This window comes from Syngnathus typhle, linkage group LG4 (assembly GCF_033458585.1).
Source record: "Syngnathus typhle isolate RoL2023-S1 ecotype Sweden linkage group LG4, RoL_Styp_1.0, whole genome shotgun sequence".
Lineage (NCBI taxonomy): Eukaryota > Metazoa > Chordata > Actinopteri > Syngnathiformes > Syngnathidae > Syngnathus > Syngnathus typhle.
The window spans coordinates 20,561,508-20,582,101 of NC_083741.1; the positions used below are offsets into that span (position 1 = coordinate 20,561,508).

Here is a 20,594-nt window from a genome sequence, read left to right on the forward strand (position 1 = left end):
GCCAGGTTTTTGTAGATTACAAACAATTATTCCATAAAATAACATTGTTGATAAATATTTACCAATTCTTCGAATGTTATCTTAAAAATATATCAAATGCATCAAATAGGTAAAAAAATAAAATAAAATAAATAAAATAAATAAAATAAATAAAATAAATAAAATAAATAAAAAAGGCGCCTCAGCAGCCACCATGTGATTGGTTAATTAGAGCCATTGCGTCAGCCAATGAAATTCTCCTAAACTGCAATGGGCAAGTCTTGGCAGTGTTCGGACTTTTTCAAGTGCATACGCGCTTGGCACTCACGCAGAACGATGTCAAACGATCGATCGGAGCTGTATTTTCAATATTTCTATATTTTATGGCTCCTCGCGAATGTCAGCTCACTGGACCCGACGCTTTTACCGAGGATGATATTCACACAGGAAGGTAAGCGACCTCTACGTTATCAAAGCAGGAAGGCGACGACAGTTGAAATGGAAACGAGATAAGACATAACTTTTGGCAACTGAGGGAACAAAAAAGCACTTATTTTTAAACTCCACATGTTTTAGAAGTAGCAAAAATTTATAGTTACCCATCCATCTTCTATACCAGAACTTCTGAAGTGAGTATAATTAGTTATATTTCTTAATTAAACTAAAAAATAACATAAATAAATAAATGTAGTTTTGTAAGATGGAGATGTAGTTTGGGAAGTAGTGGAAAGTAATTTAATAAGCATGCAGGTCTCTGTGGTCGGATTCAAAGCGCATGCCGCAAATTTGACTTTGACCTCATTTAATTTACATTTTGTGTATTGAATTTTCCTCTGGCAGAGCTCACCCTTAAAAGTGTGACATTATCAGAGGGAGTCCGTACACTTCTACTTCCAGAAAGAGATAATAACAAGATCATGGCTGTAGGAAAAAGACATCTGATCTCTCTCAACTTCCAGTCTCCTCCTAAGGTAACCAACAAGACCTGTACAAATGCTTAACTAATTAAAGTGTGACTAAATATAGCTAAATAACTTCAGGTCGTCTCTCAAATTGGCTTTGTCAATCTGTTAAAAATTGAAGATTGAACAATTCAGTTCAGTTGACAAAATGACATTTTAAATAATTCCGTCGCTGGGAAGTCTCGTTAGTTGTCATCATTAAATGATCATTTTTTTAAACCAATTAAGTGGATAATTTCTCACATCACAACTGATGATTTGTCACGGCATGTTAAGGCTTAATTTGACAAATTCAATAAAATCATCTTTCCATTGCAGGCTCCCATGGAACGGAATTTGCTGTGGGCCGAGTGCATTGAAAATGGAGCGTCGGCAAACGTGAGACACCCAAACGCAGCTCTCTGATTGCTTGGTCCTCACTTCCTAAAATGTCCTCCAGGGTTGCAACTACGAGGTGGTGTTGGCCCATGAGAGGGAGGACGCCAGCCGAGTGTTTCAGTGCGGGACGGACGGAGCGGAGACACTTTGCTGCGATACGGTGAGACACAGGAAATGAACGAGACGCTGGTGTCTTGTTACTGACCTCCCGTGTCGCTTTGTAGAAGCCATCAGAAGATCGGCCCGTCTGCACACCAGCCGATGACCTGAAAAGTATCCGAAAGAGCATCAGAGGTTTTCTCTTGAAGGATGCCGAACATTCTGCTTTCGTTGGTGCGTTTCGACCTAATGCATTGTTGTAGACAAAAAAATCTCGACGCCAAGCACAATTTTTTCATTTAATTCCAGAATCTGCAGAAGGTTCCTCACTGTACGTCACGTATTCCGGATCGCAGGAGTACGTGGGCGTCCATAAGTTTGGAAAGAACAGAGTTCGACCGGCTAACCACGATAAAGGTAACGTGAATAGTCCGAAAAATTGCTGATAACGTCACTATTTTGAAAAGTGAAGATATTTTGTAGGGGTGTAACGATTCATCGATACACATCGATTAATCGATATAATGCTCGACAATTTATTGGCATCGATGCTAAACGTAAACATCGATTTATATCGCCGTGTTTGACCTTGGACATTAGACGCGACTTTATTTTGAAATCCAGTTCATTGTTGCTTGCTTCCTCTTTCCGGGAGCAGTGCTCGCGGCGTTGTTGTGTTGTGAGCAGAGCAGGCACGTGAAAGGGGAGGCGACAACTAGTACGCGGCTCCTGGGCTGGTGCTATGGCTAGTGTCCAAAAAGACGAGGAAATTGGCTGCTCTTTAGGCTTCAAGTCATTCTTTGGAAGCACTTTGGATTCCAAAGAAAAGATGACTCAACGGACAAGACACGTGCAGTTTGTAAATCCTGCCATGCGGTGATCAAATATTCAGGGAGCACAAATCTCGCCGCACATTTAAAGAAAAAAACACCACATCAAAGTTCAGTGTTAAAATAAGCACTTTGTATGCTACAATACTCTTGTAATTTCCTAAATAAAGAGTTTGCAGTACCTTGTTGATTTTGCGTAGGAATTGTTATAAATCAGGATATTGTTCTATATTTTTTTATTTAAAAAAATAATAATAATCGATCGTAGAGCACTATATCGCGATGTATCGTGAATGAATCGCAGCAGGCTTTAAGATATCGGCAAATATCGTATCGTGAGGCTTTGTATCGATATGATATCGTATCGTGACAAAACCCGCGATTTACACCCCTAATATTTTGCATTGACACATAAAGTCGATGCACAATTTGCGGGCCGAATATAATTGCACCGCGGGCCAAATTTGGCCCACACGCCAGAGTTTGACACCCCTGCAAAATGGGATTATCTTAAATTTACTTGTACAACAAACAGGTGCGCCTCTCACCGCCGGCAAGGCAAATGTGACATTTGAAATAAAATGACCTAATTATAATATTTGTGTTGTTAAATGAGCTTAGCTGTTGTTCTGCCTGCAGAGCAGCATTACCTGGGGTTGGTCATGAGCAAACGCAAGGACGAGCCATTGCAGGACAAACTTTACGCCTTCTACAAGGAGAGGAATAAAGATTTGAATATATGGAGCAGCACATGGCTTCCGTACATCTCCCAGTTTTGCTTGGTGAGTGATGAATCCAATCGTGGCGTGAAAGTGACCCAACTGGACAAATTTGAAAAAAAAAAAAACGCAAAATCACAAGAAACCCTAAGACGGTTATTTTGCATCTCGCCAGGCGGACATGGGCGGCCCCAAAAACAACCTGCAGTTCACGTGGACCTCCCAGATGAGCGCCAGACTCTCCTGCGGTGACCCAACGAGCAAAAAACATTTTTTCGAGATGGTGGATATTGCCGCCGTGCACGCGGAGCAATGGCAGGACACCCGTGTTTATGCGCTCTTCAGGAACGAATGGTACGATTTGAAACACAATTATTAATATAGTGTAAGTTTTCAAAGCGGTGTCTTCGTTGCAGGAACATGAGCGCCGTATGCGTTTACGCTATGCAGGACATCCAGGACGTCTTCACCAACTCGCCGTTTAAAGGCTCAGATCATCAGAGGGGCCGGTCCAGAAAGGTACGAACACTTTTAAATAAGTCAATTGAGACTTTCGAGGATTCAACTAACGATATTTTTCTTTTCAGTGTGTTTCAGACAGCACACATCTCTCTATGGACATCTTGAAGATGACCCAGATGAACTCTGAGATGGAGCAGTGGGTGAAGCCTGTGAAGAACTCAGGCCCACTTCTCATAAGTCACCACGTCTACACTCACATTCTCACAGACGCTGATCCCGCAAAGGAACACTCGCTTCTCTTTTTGACTCGAAGTGAGTATCGGGCTACCGAAACTGATCTGACAACTCTGGCTTGCCGGGAACGGATCTCACTAGGTCTTTGTTTGACACTGCAAAATAATCCACTGCATGTTCTTTTTGCACGAAAAAAAAGACCTAAGGCAGGGGTGTCAAATTCTTTTTTTTCGTGGGCTGCATTGTAGTCATAGCTTCTTTCGGAGGCCCAATTTGAGTATCAAAGTAAAAGCTACAAAATAAACTGACAAATAACTCGTTTTCAAATCAGTAAAAACTGGTCAAATATTTAAAAACAATATATACACTACCGTTCAAAAGTTTGGGGTCACAAAATTGTTTGGGTGACGGTAGTGTATATATTTATTTAGATAATTATTTATAGATTATATATATATAATCTTCTGTGTAAAAAATCTTATAATACATATGTATACTTATATTCATAGATTATATATAATCTTATACAAATATAAGATATAATTTATAATATTTAATTCATAATATTTTATTACAATAATATTTACACTACCGTTCAAAAGTTTGGGGTCACCCAAACAATTTTGTGACTCCAAACTTTTGAACGGTAGTGTATATTATTAAAAGTGAAGACAATTTGCAATTCAAGTAATGACACACGAATTTGATGCACAATTTGTCTTTGCGGGCCATATAAAATGATGTGGTGGGCCGTGTCTGGCCCCCGGGCCTTGTGTTTGACACCTGTGGGCTGAGGGGACAGAGTCTTGTTGTTATATGCAACAATGCGACTTGTTGTTGCCCAAACAAGGCAGAGTCAGTGTGATGTAGGATGGGATTGTGGTGACTCAAGCTTCCTGTAAAAATTTGAGCAACACTCACTTGCTCAGTCACAAACCACAGAAGCTGATGCCACATAACTAAAAGTCCATCTCCACCCCAAACTGGTTGCTTTAATATAACACGGTAAATATAGAAACAGCATTGGTTATTCATCAGCCAGTAGGAAGTGAATTCATGCTGACTTCCTGAAGAAAGTCGGGCACAGACTTACTTCTGTAATTCTATTTTAGCCTGACAAATACTTCTTTATCACTGAATGGAGAAGTATCAGAGTTTAAGTCTCTTTTTAGCCAATCAGAAGCCTGAATAGAATTATTGTCTGGAAAAGAATTGGAGGAAATATATTGTGGACTTCTAAGATGCCTGAAGAAAGACCTTTGTTGATCTATGACAACACCCAAAAATAAAAGGGGATTTTTTTGGTGGTCTCTGACTTGCTGTTTATTTTCCACCAGATGACGGAGGAGTGGACAAGTTGGTGGAGAACAATGGCACGGCTTTCATCATGGCAGAATACAGACCATTTTCCCAAAGAGCTCATATCGACAGCATCACCCTCCATGCTTCCTCTGTGAGTCGATGAAAGACAACATCCACTCCGCTGGCCAAACGCATTTCAATCTCACGTTAAGCTTTCCGCAGAAAAAACTCTACGTCAGCTCTGGTCGTCAGATCGTCCAGATGGACGTGGCAGACTGCGGCCACTATGGAAACACGTGCGAGGAGTGCGTGTTAGCACGAGACCCGTACTGCGGCTGGGACAGCACCGGATGCATCGCCACGACCGCAACTAGGTCTGACACACCTATTTACATATACACTGACTCAGATCCTCATCAGAGTGTGACAACAGTGGTTAAAAAATGATCACACTTCTCCAGGAAACACATAACTGGAATAGCTGCAGTTGAGTAGATTCATATCTCACTTTACCGGTTAGCACCGGTTGTCTAGAGAGTTTGACATTTCTTATACGAGAAAGAAAAATATCCAGCGGGAGATGGAATAAAACTAACATTTGTAAAATCCATCAAATGAGGACGACGTAGTGGAAAAGCACAAGCGATGACATGACTCGTTCATCATCGTAAAGTGACGACTTGACTTTTTTTTATTTGATAAAATGACTCAGAGTGACTGATTTGAATTTGTTCATAGTCAGTCTTGACTCATGTTGATTACAGTTTCAATATTTGGTAATAGTTTCAAGTTGTAACATTGGAAGTTTCATGACCAACCCCCACAAGTATTCCAGAATTCTATAATGTAAAATCTGTATTATGAATTTGTAAGTGAGTCTTATTAACACATGTATGTTTTGTTTAACAGCGGCAACGTGGTTCAGGATGTGAATTCAGGAAATTATGACTTGTGCAGGTCTTCGCTTCATCCTCACGTCAGCAAAGGTTTGTACAATAATAAAAATAGCACAAAACACAAAAGAAGTCAATATAAATAGAATGTTCCACATTTGTAGCTTCTTAGAAATGTGTAACGTCTGAGTTACAAATATGAATACGCCCATGAAACTGGCAAAGCAGCAGTGTCAATACCGGTCATGGGACTTGCATGACATGAGCTTCTGCTATGTCTGCGTACGTGCACGTGTTTTATCCAAAACAACAGTCAGCATGTTGATATAAAAACCCCATATTATCTTTGTTTGTCAGCCACATATGAGAACCGAAAAACACGTTTGTTGAGTGACAGATAAGAAGCTACAACCTTAAGAAGGCAACCTTTAGCATACATTTCGAAATTGAGAAATTATAGTCACAAGCTAAAAAAGTCACAATGTACATATAGATGCTAAAGAACTGTTACAATATATTTAATAAGTGACAAAGACAGGCTAACTAATATACGTGCTAAATGCTAACAAATAGCATTTTCAGCATTTCTTTAGTGATAAAACCATGGGCAAAAATGACATAAGTTTAGCTCAAGTGTTATCAAAAAATAGCGCTGTATTAGTTAAATGTTAACAAATCCGTACAATTAACTTGTACCGTAATTTTCGGACTATAAGTCGCACCGGAGTATAAGTCGCACCAGCCATAAAATGCCCAAAAAAGCGAAAAAAAACATATGTATATAAGTCGCTCCTGAGTATAAGTCGCCCCCCCACCCAAACTATGAAGAAAAACACGACTTATAGTCTGAAAATTACGGTATGTACTAATAATTACTAACAAATGTTTGCTTTAAGAAAACATTCGTAATTGCCCCCGTGGGGATAGTTTTCTGAATCTCATTCACAAGCTAAAGAAATTATCGTAGTATAAACAGTTCCGTTGGATGAATATGAACGGAACGTAGCATTAGCATACTTTTGTTGCGGACTCATAAAGATTGTGTGATTTGACACTGTTTAACACTTCTCTGAACAATTAGCATCTTTGCTAATGAGTGCTGTCCTGCCCGGACCAGCAACAAGACAAAATGAGGCGGTTGAGACTTTTTGTGCCATCTCCACATATTTCGCAATAAGTCGGAAATGTTGTTTACAGTGATTGATCGCTCAAGCATGCCCGTGATGCCAATCACGCATCCTCACGGGTACCAATACTTCCTCCGTTGCCCCGTGGGGTCTCGCCACGCCCAGTACAGCTGGCATCACGAAGGCGGGGGAGCCACGCCCTGCCCCTGGAGCTCGCACGGGTGCCTTCTCTTAATCGACAACAAGCGGGAGGGCACGTACACGTGCGTGTCGGAGGAAAGGGGCTTCAGCCGTGTGCTGGTCCGCTACGCCGTCAAGGGCAGTGCCACGTCAGCGAGACCCTCCATCGGTCTCCTGTTTTGGCTCTGTTCTCTGACTGCTCTCATCCAAATAATAACGTAAAAAAATTGGACAACAATTGCAATTTTATCTTTGTGCTATTTATTATTATGCCAGGTTACAAAATGTACAGTATTTCCTGGAAAGTTTTTGCATCACTTCCCTTTTCTACGTTTTATCTTTAACTTTACAATAAATGTCTTAGAAATGTCCAGAAGAAAAAAGGTACCAGATTTGCACCACACTTGTTGCAACATACTGCTTGCACATGATGTTGTCCTGAGATGCGTGTCATAACTTCCTCTAGCATTGAGGACATTCAACTTGTAACTACTTGTCTGACATGGCCCTTTACCAACTTCCTTTTACAATTAATCAGGTCAAACATGATCTAGAGTTACCGAGCAACAAGCTTGGCTAGTTAGTTATGTGAGGAAAAGCAAATGTCAATACAGTAACACCGTCTCTGGGACAATGCTGCCCTCTGCTGGACACACTTGGAAACGACTCTTGTTTGCGTGCTGATCGGAATGATAAGAGTAGAGGGTGGGGGCATAAAAAAAGGGTGGTCCGATCTCTGCCCCTTTATCTGCCTCTAGTTAAGATGACACGATAGCAGTAATTGTTCCGGACCACTAATCAGTAAATCCAGAGCATGTGTGTGTTTGAGTGTGTGGGCCTCCATCATCAAATTTTTAATTTGAGTTTTTTTCCATAGTGAATAACAATTGCAGTTTTGCACTATTGTAGTGTTTTTGCACTGTACAGCAATTTCAAAGGTCTATTTCAACTTTGCCAAGGTCATACGGGGGTCACGCCTTGTACAGATGTCTACTTCCATAGTTGTTTATGGACGTTTTAATTGGGATTGGGGGTGGAGGGGTTGGGCCTTGATGGGCAGGGAGGCCTCTGACCACGACCATTACGCCAGACCTCGATTAGCTGAATGGTTTTAGAGGTTTTATAGCCGTGAGCTCATCGTAGCCCCATCTCGTTAGCTGCTTGATTGGTGGGGTAGGACCAGCAGCTTCCATCTTTGGAGCAGTTGTAAGGTCCTCCAACAAGACTGATTTTTAGCTAAGCGGAATTTGTGCTTCATGTTGTTAGCGTTCGGTGCAATTTGCATTTGGTTCTTTACGGAAAGTCGTGTGACTTCCTGACCCCGCTGGGGATTGTGGGTATTCTGTTGAATTATACGGTCGTCACCGATGGAGGGATATTGTTTATTCAATCAGGACGTCGCGATGCGGCCTTCGAGGGCCCATCAATCACCCTGAAAGAGCTTCCTTGGCTCCACGCTCAACGTAACCAAAAAACAATTGGAGCTCTTTCATTGGCAGTGTCGCACAAGTTTTTTTCTGTGAAAAAAGAAGGTCCAAAGCAAATTTTTTCAAAAATCTTTCTTATCTCTTAGAATTTATTTTATTATATTATTATTTTATATAAACATATGGGAGGAAAGCCATAAAAAAATCTTTTATGGGGAGAAAAAGCCATTGAAAAAAACATTTATTTTTTTGGACTTTTTTTTTTAAGGAGACTTTTTGTGGCCGACAGGTTGCCATAGTGACATGAAGGCTTGAAAAAAATAATGTTTTTTTTTTTTTTTATTTAAAAAAAAAGCACTGATTTGTGAATATTTTTTTCCCATTTATTCTCGCAAGCCAATCTTAATTAATAAAAATGAGGGAAAAAGACAAAAAAAAAAAAAAAATTAAGTTGACATCTAGCTCAACCAACTTAAAACATACCACCAATTAACTCGTTTTACATTTTGCATAATACCGAATGTTCCGAGTTTTTCCGCAACTGGAAAGGATGTCCATTTTATCCTATGAGGCCCATTCGTGCTGTGCTGTGTTGAGGCATGTCAACAAACGCGTCATTTGAAGGGAAAACGTCATCCGAGTACTTTTACGTCAGCACGTTCCTCTTCATTTGCACCTTTTGTCTTCCCTCCTCCACTATTGGAGGTCTTCGGGCGGATAAGTCGATGCATTGTTCCAAGCGGCTCAGGATTGGACGGGGGCCTCTGCGTCTGGCGTGGAGAAGATAAGAGCGCTTATCTATTTCTCTGTCTGCCCAATCTACAACCATGGCCCCTCCTCCTAGCCATCATCGTGACCTCCGCGACATCCCGAAAATAAGCTTTGGTTAACATGGAAAATAAGCAAAACAAATCAAAGTATCTTAGATATAAACCGTTTTCAGGTAAAAAAAAAAAAAAAAAGTAGGCTTAAAATGATCGAGAGTGTGGAAGTAAAAATGAAGCGATACCGATTGACCGCACCTATTTTGATCTGACTAGTGAATTGTTTGGTTATTGGAGCAGAAAATAGCAAATTTGCTATTTAGCGAGGATGACACGATGCTGTCACTCCTCCGCCATTTTGTTGGGAGTGACAGTCCTCGCCTTCCTCATCCTGCTTCCTCTTCTTCGCCTTTGCTGTTGGCAGCGCTTCATTAGTGTCACCGTTTTAACGGGAAGAAATGACGACAGGCAATTACGCTTTTGTCAGGATGCGTCTTGGAATAAATCTTGAAATATAATAGTGAGCATTTTAGAACAGTGGCCAAGTGTTTTTAGAACTGTGCTGCAATATATTTTAATGTGAGTTTTGGAGATTTATTGTTAACAAATATTGTTGCTATGCATAAATTTGTATATAGTTAGTGTACAGATACCAGGTAACGGTGACAACACCAGGTTTATTTGAAGGTACTCGCGACGGCGGCCATTTTGTAATCAGGAAATGGAAATTACAAGAACAGAAAATTGACATTGATATCATGCAATTTTAAAGAAATTACTATATTAGAATATAGAGGTTTTTCTTTAAAATTCTCTGTCAATTTTTCTTTGAGGGAAATTTTATGTATCAAAAGGACTAGTGGTATCGGCATATGGTATCGTATTGGTATCGGTCCGGGAAAAACTTGTATCGAACATCCTTAGTTAGCATTTAAGCCTCACAGTTCAGGGGCCATAAATTCAATCGTATCAAGTTTTTGTCAATGTAATCTGTGTATTGTTTATTTAGAAAAAATATATTTTCCAAACACAAATGTCATAGTTGATTTTCATCTGTTCCATATATTTGAATAAAAAGATGTTTATCAGTCAAAAATTCAACTGCTTATTTTTTACTAGATTATTTTACAGAATTAGCAAAACATCTCAAATAAAAATACAAAAGATCAAACCCATAATATGAAAGGAGCAATTACTTGGCATTGTGTAGCAAACTCCATCTTTGAATCCATGACAAAGAGTTTGGACGAAGAAACCAGACGAGAAACATCCAAGTGGATTGCCGCCTGGTGCTTGTCTCTGATCCGGTGAGTAGATCGGCCTCTCATAAATGATTCCACGTCATTAATTAAATACTCGTTAAGATATCCCAAAGGGGAAATGGCTGATAGCTAAACGATAAATGACAGTAATCAGCGTAGACTCATTTTAGCCCGTCTTCACTCACAACAATATTAATATATTTTATTGTCAAGCTACTCAAGAAAAATGCAGATTATTTACGTCAAAAGCAAATTTATCCAAAATAAATGAGTTTGTTATGAGAAATGCAACACAAAAGTGAAGCAGCATTAAAAACTGCAGTAACTATTCTATGGATTTTTCTAACACTGCAATCATGTGTCTTTCTTCTCCTTCCTTCCCTCCATGAAGAGTTTGGAGGAGGTGAGAGAGTGAACCGGTAGAGGAGGGTGATTGGTGGCAAGTGATGGCGATGAGGAGGAAGGTGGGGGGACTTATCCCTTATAAGAGCGCTTGCCCGTACCTTCTACGTAGCCGCAAACGCCGTCGCTAACCGAGGAACTTAACTTCTACCAGCCTGCACCTGAAGGACCCTGAGGATTGTCACCCCAACACGGGTAGGAGTGCACGGGGGAGGACAGAGGGTCAAATTTATTCCCAAAATGATTTTTTTTAACAGCATATCAGATTGAATTTATATATTGAAACAATTAAGGTCACCATTAAGGTCTCACTGTGTTATTAGAGGTGGGCTGTTGTGTATGTGCTGCCGACAAGGTGAGTAAAAGATACCCGTACTAAAATACATCCAGTCATTTTTGTTAATAATTTAAAATATATAGAAAGTCAGAAAAGTTAAGTGTAATTCTCGCTAATGCTAATAACTACCAGAAGACTGCAGCTTTTCATTGAGCTATTAAAATGGATGCCGGGAATTCCGAGACACGGGCGTGGAGAGGTTTTCTGTGAGGTTCCGAATGAAGGTCGAACCCCCTCTGCCCGGATTTTTTGCTTTTATGCTCTCAGGTGAAAGGGCGAAGACACTGCCAAGAGTGCGTGACCTCGCGGTTTTAGCTGAACTCAACTAAAATGTGTGCCAAGTGTGTCGTAGATGAGAAGATTCACCATAATGCTAATTCCAACGCCTTTTCCTTACATTTTTGTTTCGATTCACCATATTTTCTAAATAAAAACCCGAAATTATTATTTTTTTCCCCCCCACTTGACCAATTCCAAACATTCCAACGTCAAATAGTTCAAACAAATGCACATTTCTGCAATCAGCAATTTCCACAGGAATTTTCTAGTTGTTATAATTTGGCAGAGTCTCTGTGTGAAATAGATCACACAAAAATCAAAAACTAAAAAGACTCCATAGGTAAGATGGAAGGAGATATAATAATAATAATATGTGGGGTCATGGGTCACACGCCGGGATTATGAATGTTGCCGTACAATTTTAATCCAAAGAGCCAATGTCCCGAGAAACGACGGGATCCCTGCGTTTCCCTTTGTGTAAGGGGCAGCGGGGGGCTTCTGCGTTTATCCTACTAGTGGGTCTCGTTTTCTTCTACTGGCTCACAAAAGAGAAGCCTTGAGGTCACGGCTGGCGAGATGTCAGGATTAAGGCCTGCTTTGCTTTTTCTTTGGGTTTCCCACAAAGAGAAGAAGAGCTCACATTTAAGTTGTTTTTTATATTAATATGATTAACATAGGTTACTAACTGCTTTTTACATTCAGGTTTTTTTTTATTTTGTTTAGTGTGACTCCTTTTTCCTCCATGTTGTTATTGTATCTTTTCTCCTAATGACTTTCTTCCTTCTTTTGACTGTCTCATTTGTGTGTGGTGTGTATTTGTGTGTGCGTGGACTTTAGTTGTCTCTGTTGTGTATTTCGTGTTAATCACCTCTTCAGTCGAGCGGGGTATTGAGCAGCGACGCTTTGAATGCTCGCCGTCCGCCAATCAGGTGTCGCCTCTTGTTTTTTTTCTTCCACAAGTCCGTCTAAATAGAAATTAAGTGAAGCCGTTAACAACATCTCACCTTGGAGATGCGAACAAAGAAAATCGATAGGAAAGCGTCTGATATGACCCCCATGTCCACCGTCATTAATCGACCCGAGGTGATTAGACGCATTGAACGGCGGAATTGGATTTAGCTTACCGTGTCTGCTTGTAATAACGCTGCCAGAGTAAGAATCCAAATAGTTTTGAATCGTACTTATAGAAAAAGTCAAAAGGAAAATATATTTTGGAGAGATCTTTGCCATTTTTCCTTTTTTTAAGTGTTTTTGTGATGGAAACCACCCAGACACAAAATGGATGAGCACAATTGGGAGTCAATTAGGATTTCAATCAAGCTGATTGGCCAATCAGTTATCAATAGTTCAAAAAAAAGAGTGTGTTTGGAGTAGGCCTGACAGATAAAGTGAAGGTGAAGGTTTGATTTTTGTTTTTATGTGGATATTTATTTAGACAAAGCAGATAATGAACTCTTAGAAGCTTTTTGTCTGATCGATAAAGACATGAGTCAATATAGAAATAAAATTAATTTGGAGGAAATTGGTTGTGTGCAATATTTACATTACACAGCAGAAAAGTGAAAAACATTTTTTATGTTAATTTGGATTATAATCCAAATATATTCTGCACCCAGCATGCAAATGAGTGTTCAATTACGACCACAATAGAAACACGATGAGATGAAAACTATCATAAAGTTTGAGTTTGGTCATAATAATATGCAGTGCGGTCATTCGCCCATGAATAATCCGGCTTTAGGTAGCTGGAAGTCATTTATTTTCATGGTCATGTTCTCGACAGGAGAAAAGTAATAATTGAGAAAAAAAAATCAACCTAAGAGCATTTCCAGACACTGTCCGATATTTTCCTCTTTTTCACACTTGACTCGCCCCACATTTTAAATTTCAAATTCAACTGCCCTTTCTGTGGATTGGATGTTTTTCCGCAACGTTGTTGGTAATCGTACCAGATTTCCACCAGCACAGACTCTAATGGGTTTAATTAGCTGGTTTACTCAGCAGTTAATCGGTTCATTAAAAACAAATTAATTGCTTTCAGGGAGCTCCCGGAAGGATTTGACAGTCGACGGGGTATCTTGGCTTAATTCAGTCAACATAGTTGCTTATTTGCAATGGGAATTTAAAAAAAAAATTAAAAAATGGGTTCACGAAAATGAAAAGTTAGATTACAGTTAGCCGTTATTGAACGAGTAGCACTACCTGAACAATTATTTCTCCTGAAACCAGATAAGTATTACTTTGTATTTAAAAAGAGTTCATTAAATGAGTGCAAATGTTACTTATGCTCCTAAAAATGAGGTCGTAAAAAACTTTTTGGGGTTTTATTTCCCCTTCAAAATCACATTCTAGCATCTCAGTGAAGACACAATCGTTATTAATGTTATAATGACGTGCAAGAAGCTTGACTTTTTCGTCATTTTGTCATCAGCGCCACTTGTGGGTTTTTTTCGTGGGGCGTAAACCATTCAAGATGTCTGCATCTAATCAAGTCTATTGTTCAACACATATCTTTCTTTTAAAACCCGATCCTCACAAAAATATTCTGTTCGTCGAGTAAGTACCATTCAGAACAACACTCGATGATGAATACTCGAATATTTCCAAAGTTAGCTTTGTGGAGATCCATTAAAAGATGAAAAAGCAGGTCATGTCTCTTTCGATTCCTAACGATGTGTTTTGTTTTGTGTGCTTCATTAGGTCGCCATTTTAAAATGAAAATAATCGAGATGCGATTAAAAATGGTCACATCTAAATATTTGTTGCAGACCATCATGAAGATGCTGGTGGCGCTCCTGATGCTGCTGTTGTTTTGTTTTGATGGCGTACATGCCGACTGTCAGGATGACTGCCTGTCCTGCAGCCTCATCCTGCCCAAACGACTCACCTTCAACACTATGGTGAGCACACGTTACACACAGACACACACAGACACGCACTATTGGTTAAGCTTTTCCTGACAGACTCAATTTTCATTTACTGATAAGAAGCAAAACCTTCCACTTCTTCATCTCTGTGACTCAACAAATTAGCCTTTTGGCATTTGAGTTTTACTAATTTGTTGTGGCTAATTGATTCCGGGGGATGAATGTGCGCATTCTCTCGACAAGACATTTGAGGGCATGAAGAAAAGGCACAAATGATGATTTATTGCCTAGTGACAGCACCATTCAGCTCAGCTAACGCTTAATTACGAGGGACATATTCACGGAACAATGTGTTTGTAATAATGATTTCTATTGAGTCGTGTTATGTACCCAAATATTGCTCAGTATGATTGCGATACAGTTGTACATTTTTATCTCAGTCAAACACAAGAAAATAAATAAATATGGGCCAAGGATAGACCCTTGTGGGACCCCTTTTTTTGGTCATAAGACACATATCACTCAAACAAGAACATTACCTTGACATCACATTGTACAACTTACGCAATAATAATAATTCATGATCAATAAATCCAAGTAAAAGCATTTCATCTTTTTTTTTTTTCCCCTGTCAGGATTGTCTGTTTGAGTGTGAGGGCTCGGCTTCCCCAGCATCTTCCTGGGACACCTGCCGTGGATCCTTGTCGTTGTTGTCTATGCCCAAAAGATCCCAGGAGGAAGTGGATGCCTTCCTCCCTGCTGAGGAGGAAGAAAACCAGAGGAATGAAGAAGGGGAAGAAGAGCTACCCTTACAAAGATTCGATCACATGACCCGGCTGCTCAAAAGGGACGCGGGTTCCCTGTCCTTGGACGAAGAGTACGAGGACTCTGACAGCGACGTTGGTCTGAGCGCCTCCAAGAGATTCGGCGGCTTTGTGAAGGGTCGCCATGGTTACAGGAAGCTGATGGCGCCGGCCAGGTCCTACCAGAAGCGTTACGGCGGCTTCATCGGGATCCGCAAGTCGGCGCGCAAGTGGAACAACCAGAAACGCTTCGGAGAGTTCCTCAAAGAGTATCTGGGCATGAGCACTCGAGGTACAGAGTACAACAGCGTCTCGGAGGAGCTGAGCCGGCACAATGAGGTGTAGATCGGGCAGCCGACGCACCTCCATGCCCGATTCCCAGTTAGTGCCTGTATGTGGACCGTCTATTTACATCTACTGTCAAGTGACGCATATCTAATATTACCGTGCTTATGTGTAGGATGCTTTCACGTATATACTGTATTTCGCTTCCTCTTGTTGAAACACTTGTAAATGGGGGTGTGCATCTCCATGCAGAAAGAAATGACATAATACGATTCAAGGATGTAACGATTTTGTAACGATTAGTCGTCAAATCAAAACTTTTTTTTTTTTTTTTTTACACCCCAGCTTGTAAGGTACAATAATACACATGGATAGTTCATAACTTCTCTCTAAGAGGTCAACTTTTCAGAAAGCCCCTAACTTCGAGTTATTTATTCAATACAATGCACTAGGTCGCTATTCTAAAACTGAATACAATCATGTAGTTACTGTTTTATTTACATAATGATATTTTTGACAGACTATGAGGTTTAGGGTTTAGGGATATTTTAAGAAAGCTACTTGATATACAAATCCACAAAACCATGATGGTCTAATGAAATTATAATGTGGGACTTGCATTGATTTTTTTTTTTTAACAAGGAAAATGGATTTGCATGATAACCTGACATTTTGAGGACGTTTTGACGTCTTTGAGCTGAATTGTTTTACTCTGCTACCATCTGGTGGTACAAAAGAAAACTCCATCACCCTTTCCTTGCTAAAAAAACACAACTAAATTTTAAAAATTCACCTCAGCGTTAGACAGTGGGGCATTCAACTCAATTTACATACAATGCATTTACATGGAGAATTACACCTTATGTATAGTCCTAACAAATGATGTTTGTAACTGTCTTTGTTTTGGTTTGTTGGTGATTGTAAATAGCAGAAATTTAAAAACCTTTCCATAAATAAAAATACTTGATTATTTCTTCTATGGGTCATCATGCAGCAAATGATTCACTTGTCCTGGGCTGATTTGTTCACCAAAAGAATTGTTCTTTTTTAAATTCTATTACAATTACAATTTTTCTGTATGTATAAGAATTAGATAAACACAAACAAATGTACAGTACTGAAATAATACTTAAAAAAAAAAATGACGCCATATCTTTTTTTAGCACGAGGTGAGAATCGTAACGCATTTTCTGGTAACACTGTAGATAATTGCATGATTGTGTATTGTGCTAAAAGAATGTCCCGCACGGCTACCGTAGCTGAGACGAAGAAGCTGCTCTCGCTCCCCGGATGTAACGCAACCAAGTGATAGATTTGGTTCTCTGAATCCTCGTGTGAGTTTATTAAACTGCTGTCCTCTGAACGTATGGTGCTTGCTTCGACGCACATAACGACATGGTGTCAGAAGACGTCTCGGACCTGCCCTCTGTGTATTGAGTGGTGTTTTTTTTCTTCGCCGTGCTCCGAAGTGCGAGGGGAATTAAGTGAAGGCTGACTATGGCGGAAGGATTTCGCAGGCCAGACCCTCTTGTTTTTGAAGGAGACGTTGCCGAGAATTGGCGTATTTTTGAAAGTGAATATGACATTTTTATCGAGGCTGCACACGCGGATAAACCTGCCAAGACAAAAGCGTACATCCTCCTCAACCTTGCAGGAGCAGAAGCCATTGAACGGGAGCGTTCATTTGTATACGCTGCGGAAGTTAGAGCGCCAGGAGAAAATGGAGCCGTTATGGTCCCGGCCGAGTCTCGGGAAGACCCCACGTGTCTCAAGCGAAAATTTCGAGAAATGTGCAATCCACAACACAACAAGACGATGGAAAGGCACAAGTTTCACACTCGAAATCAGAAGCAAGGTGAGACTATTGAATCTTTCATCAGTGATTTGAAGATAAAAGCAAAGAGTTGCCACTTTGCAGAGCTCACGGACGAATTGATTTGTGATAGAATCGTGTGTGGCATCAACAACGACAGTATAAGAAAGGCTCTGCTACGCGATAGTGACTTGACCCTCGCTAAGGCAATTTCTATCTGCCGTATTTATGAAATGACCGAGGAAAACACAAAAGCATTAACTCTGCAAGTAAACCCTGTGGATGCGCTACAACAAAGCTCCAATAGAGGACTGTACAGGTCAAGAAATAAGAAAGCAAATCAATATGATTCAAAGAACATCACTACTTGTGATCATTGTGGAGGCAGCCACCCAGCGCAAAGGGATAGATGTCCAGCGTTTGGCTTGAAATGTCACAAATGTGGAAAGATGAATCATTTCAAGGATTGCTGCAAGTCAAAGCCAGCGTATCACAACACAGAAAGAAAGAGTTTCACAAAGAAAAGCTCCACTAGAAGACCAGTGTATCACGTGAAGGTCGAGCAAGAGAAAGAATACACCGCTGATGATGATACATACTATGTAGATGGAATTTCTGTGGACACTATCAATGCACATATGAAAAATAGAGATGAAGGCTTTGTCACTCTGCATGTGCACGGGAAACCCATCGAAATGAAGATTGACACCGGAGCGAAATGTAATGTAATGGCTAAGGACATGTTTGTACAACTCTCTGAGGGGAACATTATTCCCTGTGGCAAGTCTACAAATCTAGTGGCTTATGGCGGCAGCAAGATCGAAACTGCAGGTCTTGTCTCACTGTCATGCTACTTGGATGAACAGCAACACACGCTACCCTTCTTCCTCGTGGAGCGTGATGTTATTCCACTTTTGGGATTTCGTGCATGTATGCGTCTCGGACTTGTCACATTCAGCCCTCACGTCCACCAGGTCGGCACGGAGACTATTACAGACTTTGTCAAAAATATCAAAGAGAAATACAAAGATGTGTTCAGCGATGAATTAGGAGAACTGCCAATCACCTACTCCATGGTAGTAGATCCAGCTGTACGGCCAGTCGTGCGTCCAGCGCACCGTGTCCCCTTGGCGATGCAGGCCCGCGTTAAAGCTGAACTTGATAACATGACAAGCAAAGGAGTCATCTGCCCCGTCTCTGAGCCCACGGACTGGGTTTCATCGATGGTAGCAGCACACAAGAAAGACAAAGAAGAGATACGACTGTGCATCAACCCAAAAGACTTGAACAATGCTTTAAAGAGACCCCACTATCCGATGCGTAGTGTGGAAGACGTAGCCAGCAAAATGTCAGGTGCCACCCTGTTTTCGGTGCTTGATGCCAAGAACTCCTTTTGGCAAATAAAGCTAGATCAAAAGTCATCCATGTTGACAACATTCAGCACACCTTTTGGGCGCTACCGATTTCTCCGCATGCCATTTGGCATCAACTCAGCAAGTGAAGTTTTCCAAAGCTCAATGGAACAACTGTTTGCCGGTTACCCATGTGCTGTCATAGTCGATGACATCATTGTGGGAGGTCGCGATGCTGCAGAACATGATGCTAATCTGAAGAAAATATTGGATCGTGCACAAGAGATCAAACTTAGACTCAACTCTCAAAAGTGCAAGTTTCGGCTCGACCAAGTCTGCTATGTTGGTCACATATTCACAAAAGAAGGTCTGAAAGCCGATCCAACGAAAACAGAAGCCATCACGGAGATGCCGGTCCCGCAAGATGCCCTAGCTGTGCAACGATTCCTGGGCATGGTGAACTACTTGGGGAAGTTTATCCCAAATCTCAGCGACATTGCAGCACCACTCAGGCAGCTCACTCACAAAGACGCTGCATGGTGCTGGCTCCCCCAACACCAACAGGCATTTGAGGAATTGAAGTCATGTCTATCCAGCTCACCTGTCCTTTCTTATTTTGATGTAGGGAAACCTGTGATGCTAACATGTGATGCATCCCGTTATGGGTTGGGTGCAGCATGTTTACAAGATGGAAAGCCAATTGCGTATGCATCTCGCACATTGTCAGATACAGAAACCCGTTATGCGCAAATTGAAAAAGAACTCCTTGCTGTTGTTTTTGCATGCACTAAGTTTAAGGACTACATCTATGGCAAGCACACTGTCATTGAAACAGACCACCAACCTCTGGTCACTATACTGAAGAAGCCGATCCTCACAGCTCCAGCTCGTCTGCAGAGGATGCTACTTCGTCTACAAGCTTTTGACATCACCTTGGTTTATAAAAAGGGCAAGCAAATGTACCTTTCCGACACCCTGTCAAGAGCCCCAAACGGTAAAGTTTCTGAATTATCTAGTGCTCACAGCTCGTTTGAAGTCATGTCAGTCAGTTTTATCTCGACAGCCAGGCTTGAAGAGCTGAGAACACACACTGCCAGTGACCAAGTGCTTCAAACTCTTAGCAATGTGATCCAGAATGGATGGCCTAACAAAGAACGTCAGGCACCGCTCTCTGTCCGCCCATACTTTCCATACAGAGACGAGTTGGTAGTGGAAGAAGGTATTGTTGTTAAAGGACACAGACCTGTCATACCAATCTCACTGCAACAAGAGTACATCCAAATTATGCATAGAGGTCACCCAGGCCTTGAATCAACTAAATGTAGAGCCAGAAGTACAGTGTTTTGGCCCAACATGAACACGGACATCACAAAAGTACTACTGTCTTGTGCTGTATGCAATAGCACACGACCACACCAGCAAAAGGAACCGCTGAAAGCTCATCCTGTCCCTACCCTGCCATGGTCTACGGTCGCAACGGACATTTTTGAATGGCATGGTCAACAGTATTCAGTCCTTGTTGACTCTTACTCGGGATGGTTCGAAATTGATCTGCTTCGTGATTTGTCTTCAGCTACAGTGATAAAAAAGCTAAAGAGACATTTTTCTGTTCATGGAGCACCCCATACACTGATTTCTGATAATGGCAGACAATACACTAGCCAACGATTCCGCGACTTTTCCAAACAGTGGGACATTACGCACGTTACCAGCAGTCCCGGATACCCGCAGTCGAATGGATTAGCCGAGCGTGCCGTCCGCAGTGCCAAACAGCTCATGGAAAAGTCACACCGAGATGGAACGGATGTTTTTCTCAACCTGCTCAACCTCAGGAACAT

General features: G+C 41.0%; 2 protein-coding genes across 3 annotated transcripts; both read left to right on the top strand.

The window, feature by feature from the left end:
- Window positions 1-267: 267 nt before the first annotated feature.
- LOC133152308 (semaphorin-7A-like) lies at window positions 268-10,457 on the top strand. The gene is made up of 14 exons (XM_061275825.1): window positions 268-430; window positions 820-950; window positions 1,260-1,319; window positions 1,381-1,479; window positions 1,544-1,652; window positions 1,728-1,835; window positions 2,888-3,030; window positions 3,143-3,321; window positions 3,384-3,486; window positions 3,555-3,741; window positions 5,001-5,116; window positions 5,188-5,339; window positions 5,875-5,951; window positions 7,056-10,457. The coding sequence occupies exons 1-14, from the start codon at window positions 316-318 to the stop codon at window positions 7,385-7,387; spliced, it is 1,911 nt and encodes a 636-aa protein (XP_061131809.1). The 5' UTR covers window positions 268-315; the 3' UTR covers window positions 7,388-10,457.
- Window positions 10,458-10,538: 81 nt separating this feature from the next.
- On the top strand, window positions 10,539-16,553 carry LOC133152342 (prepronociceptin-like). 2 transcript variants are annotated; one of them, XM_061275876.1, is made up of 4 exons: window positions 10,539-10,663; window positions 11,010-11,215; window positions 14,405-14,536; window positions 15,139-16,553. In XM_061275876.1, exons 3-4 carry the CDS (start codon window positions 14,411-14,413, stop codon window positions 15,649-15,651), a joined length of 639 nt encoding a protein of 212 aa, XP_061131860.1. In that variant the 5' UTR covers window positions 10,539-10,663; window positions 11,010-11,215; window positions 14,405-14,410; the 3' UTR covers window positions 15,652-16,553. The 2 variants fall into 2 exon arrangements, with proteins under 2 accessions (XP_061131860.1, XP_061131859.1); XM_061275875.1 differs by having other exon boundaries at window positions 11,010-14,536.
- Window positions 16,554-20,594: the final 4,041 nt, after the last annotated feature.